Source organism: Rhincodon typus, chromosome 6 (genome assembly GCF_021869965.1).
Source record: "Rhincodon typus isolate 14 chromosome 6, sRhiTyp1.1, whole genome shotgun sequence".
NCBI classification, from domain to species: Eukaryota; Metazoa; Chordata; class Chondrichthyes; order Orectolobiformes; family Rhincodontidae; genus Rhincodon; species Rhincodon typus.
This window is the reverse complement of record NC_063337.1, coordinates 98,213,602-98,217,673: the sequence shown is the minus strand read 5'-3', so window position 1 is coordinate 98,217,673 and position 4,072 is coordinate 98,213,602. Positions and strand designations below refer to the sequence as shown.

Sequence of the window (4,072 nt, the reverse complement as noted above, 5' to 3'; positions counted from 1 at the left end):
AATCCCAAACTGGAAGCAAAATAATGGGCCGCAGGAGCTCTTTTTCCAACAAGTGCTTCTATGATAGATAAAACTCCAGGACAAGAACCAGCAAAAAAGAAATATTGTCCTGTGGTGTGTGATAAAATTGTCTGGAGCAATTTTGAATTAGATGGGAAACCCTTTTTAATGATTAGTCAGGATGTGAAAATAACTCCAGAGAGGCCAGTATCCAAAATCAAATTGCCCTTTAGTCACACATGCATAGCACTTGACACGAGTCAGGCTTCCTCCAGAGGCAACTCTGAGTGAACAGAACCTCTGACACTCCTGTTTATATCTGTCAGCTAGGGCTCCCTGATTGGGGCTGTTAACATGGTCCAATCAGGGAATTTGAATTCTATGAGGTCTGCCTGGCTGACCTCATTACAACCACTACAGGTCCTATGGTACATGATACATGACTTTTCAGTCCACACTGAGGCTGGGACTGGACCTGCTTCTCCATTGGCTTTTCCAGCTGCATCCTTTTGGAGAGCTGCTTTAGAGGTAGCATGATAGGGATTCCAGGGTTAGACTCCATAAGGTGCTTAATTCAGGTCAACTATAACAGACTGTCAAGGATTTGGTAGTCAGTCTCAGGATCCCTCACCACTGGGGGGCAGTTTTGGTATTTGGTGGCAAGCATTTGGCAGATAGTGTGCTGATCCAGCACTATAGAGAAGTCTGAAGCCTCTCCATAAATTCTTGGATGCAAAGAGCTCAGGGCATCCAAACTACTCCCAATCCACACCCCCCACCTCAATAAAAGCCGTAATGCAATAATGATGGTGGCCTGTTTACTTAAACAATTGTATAACTTAATGCAAAAGACGTTAGAAAGAAGGTCCCTCCATGTTGAAATACTGTGTGTCTCTGTCTTACCTTCCATTAATGTCACTGTTTTTGTTAGCATTTTCTTTTGTCTAATTGACCTTCTAGCTTTGACAGCTTGCCCATAATCCTTGTTTGGATGGAGATGTTGGAGGGAGAGATGTGAACACAGCCCAGTCCATCACGCAAGCCGAACTTCCATCCATTGACTCCATCTATACTTCTCACTGCCAACATAATCAAAGAAACCCCCCACTCCAGTTATAATCGCTTCCAGCCTGGTCTGTCAGGCAGAAGATACAAAAGCTTAAATGCACAAACTGACAGATTCAAGAACAGCTTCTTCCCCGCTGTTAGTAGACTTCTGAATGGACATCTCCAAATTTAAATTTAATGTTGATCTCGTTCTTTGCGCCCTTGTATTCCTCGCTCTGTTCTATTATCCCTATCCACGTTGTATGTTATGATCTGCTGTACCTAGGTACATGTGACAATAAATCAAATCAAAACAGCTTTCAAATAAGGGTGACCACTTAAACATTCATTGGGATTTTGTTTTTTCCTCCTGAGGATGTGTTCAACCTTTTGCTTTCCATCCCAGTGTTTGAACAAGCAGGTTGGTTCGTAAACTCCTGGCATGTGAAGCTTGGCCTGCAGATTATCAATCAGATGGAAATGAGAGGAAGGCTTTAATTAAGGCATGATGCTTGCTGCTCATTGTCTGGGTGGAAGTGCACCCCATATCTGGCACACTCCTGAAATAAACTTTATTTCAGATACAAACTAATCTGAAAATGCTGAACATTTCTGAATTGCAGTCTGCAACAAATAAGCTACATTCCAATTTTCAACGATCCCCGACCTAACAACAATTAAACACCAACCTTCTCAAACCTGGATCAGCAACAATTTGAAATTGGCAGCATTATAGGAATCAGTTTCACCTTAGCAGAGCATATTTCATTGAATATCACTCTATTTCTGCAAAATGCTATTTATCATGTATGCTAGTTACAATGCAATGTTTGCTCGTATTTTCATATATTTAATCCTTTAACACAGCTGTAAATGTATCTTTGTTGTGGTGGTTTTACAGTTGTGACAATGCTTTGCTTTCTACAGGTTGCTACCAACTCTGTAATGTTTTCCGAACACATGACATGGAAATCGACCAGTGTTTACTGGAGTCACTGCCTTTAGGACAGCGACAAAGACTCGTGAAGCGAATGCGTTGTGACCAAATAAAGGCCTACTATGAGCGTGAGAAACTTCTTCAGAAACAGGAAGGGTTCAAATACAAACAGAAACATGGGAAGAAAAACAAGGTCCACTTCATCTCATCAGACATAATCCAGGAAGCTATTATACGACATGATGATAAAGAAGGTAAAATAGTGGTGAAAAAATTTTAATGCGATTCATACTATGCTTATATAATTCCATGGAATATAAAATGAACAAGATCCATCTCCAGATGTGGCATATAGGTGCACATTTAAAGTTGAACATGGAAAGAAAAATAGATCTTCTCATTTAAAAGGACATTTATTGTATCAGAAACAATTCCAAACTGGTTCATTTGACTGATTCTTGGGATGAGTGGTGGGGCAGAGGAACTGTCTTATGAGGAAAGTTTGGGTCGGTGTCCATGAGAGTTTATAAGGATGAGAGGTGATTTTATCCAAACATACAAAATCCTGAAGACATTTGGTCGTGTGGATGCTGAAATGGTGATGTTTCTCCTTGTGTGGGAGACTTGAAGTTGGGACACAGTTCTGAAATAGGGGAGACAGTAGGAACTGCAGATGCTGGTGAATCCGAGACAACAAGGTGCAGGGCTGGATGAACACAGCAGGTCAAGCAGCATCATAGGAGCAGAGAGGCTGACGTTTCGGAGGACAACTGAGATGTACGGGAGTGGAATGCCTCATCCTGGGAGCAGATGCAGCGGAGGCGAAGGAATTGGGAATAGGGGATAGCATTTTTGCAGGAAGGTGGGTGGGAGGAGGAGTATTCTAGGTAGCTGTGGGAGTCAGTGGGCTTGAAATGAAAATCGGTTTCTAGGTGGTTGCCCGATATGGAGACAGAGAGGTCCAGGAAGGGGAGAGAGGTGTTAGAGATGGTCCAGGTAAACTTAAGGTTGGGGTGGAAGGTGTTAGTGAAGTGGATGAACTGTTCGAGCTCCTCATGGGAGCACGAGGCAGCGCCGATACAGTCATCGATGTAACGGAGGAAGAGGTGGGGTTTGGGGCCGGTGTAGGTACGGAAGAGGGATTGTTCCACGTAACCTACAAAGAGGCAGGCGTAGCTTGGGCCCATGCCGGTACCCATGGCCACCCCTTTTGTCTGTAGGAAGTGGGAGGAATTGAAAGAGAAGTTGTTGAGTGTGAGGACGAGTTCGGCTAAGCGGATGAGGGTGTCGTTTTTCCTCGTTTTTCAAGGACCGTAACTTCCCCCCCTCAGTGGTCGAGAACGCCCTCAACCGTGTCTCCCACATCTCCCACAACACATCCCTCACACCCCGTCCACGCAATAAGAACCAAAAAAGAATCCCTCTCGTCCTCACGTACCACCCCACCAACCTCCGGATCCAACGCATCATCCTCCGACACTTCCGCCATCTGCAATCCGACCCCACCACCAAAGACATCTTTCCCTCCCCACCCCTATCTGCTTTCTGGAGGGACCACTCTCTCCGTGACTCCCTTGTCCGCTCCACACTCCCCTCCAGCTCCACCACACCCGGCACTTTTCCCTGCAACCGCAGGAAGTGCTACACCTGCCCCCATACCTCCTCCCTCACCCCCATCCCAGGCCCCAAGAAGACTTTCCACATCAAGCAGATGTTCACCTGCACATCTGCCAATGTGGTATACTGCATCCGCTGTACCCGGTGTGGCTTCCTCTACATCGGGGAAACCAAGCGGAGACTCGGGGACCGCTTTGCAGAACACCTACGCTCGGTTCGCAACAAACAACTGCACCTCCCAGTCGCGAACCATTTCAACTCCCCCTCCCATTCCTCAGACGACATGTCCATCCTGGGCCTCCTGCAGTGCCACAACGATGCCACCCGAAGGTTGCAGGAACAGCAACTCATATTCCGCTTGGGAACCCTGCAGCCCAATGGTATCAATGTGGATTTCACAAGTTTCAAAATCTCCCCTCCCCCCACCGCATCCCAAAACCAGTCCAGCTCGTCCCTGCCTCCCTAACCTGT

General features: G+C 46.0%; 1 protein-coding gene across 1 annotated transcript in view; it reads left to right on the top strand.

The window, feature by feature from the left end:
- The first annotated feature begins 1,982 nt into the window (after positions 1 to 1,982).
- myo16 (myosin XVI) overlaps positions 1,983 to 4,072 on the top strand; it is a 301,066-nt gene continuing 298,976 nt past the window's right edge. The window contains exon 1 of the mRNA XM_048598425.1: positions 1,983 to 2,238. Coding sequence (XP_048454382.1) covers positions 2,013 to 2,238 — 226 coding nt within the window. The 5' untranslated portion in view covers positions 1,983 to 2,012. The remainder of the gene's footprint in view (positions 2,239 to 4,072) is intronic.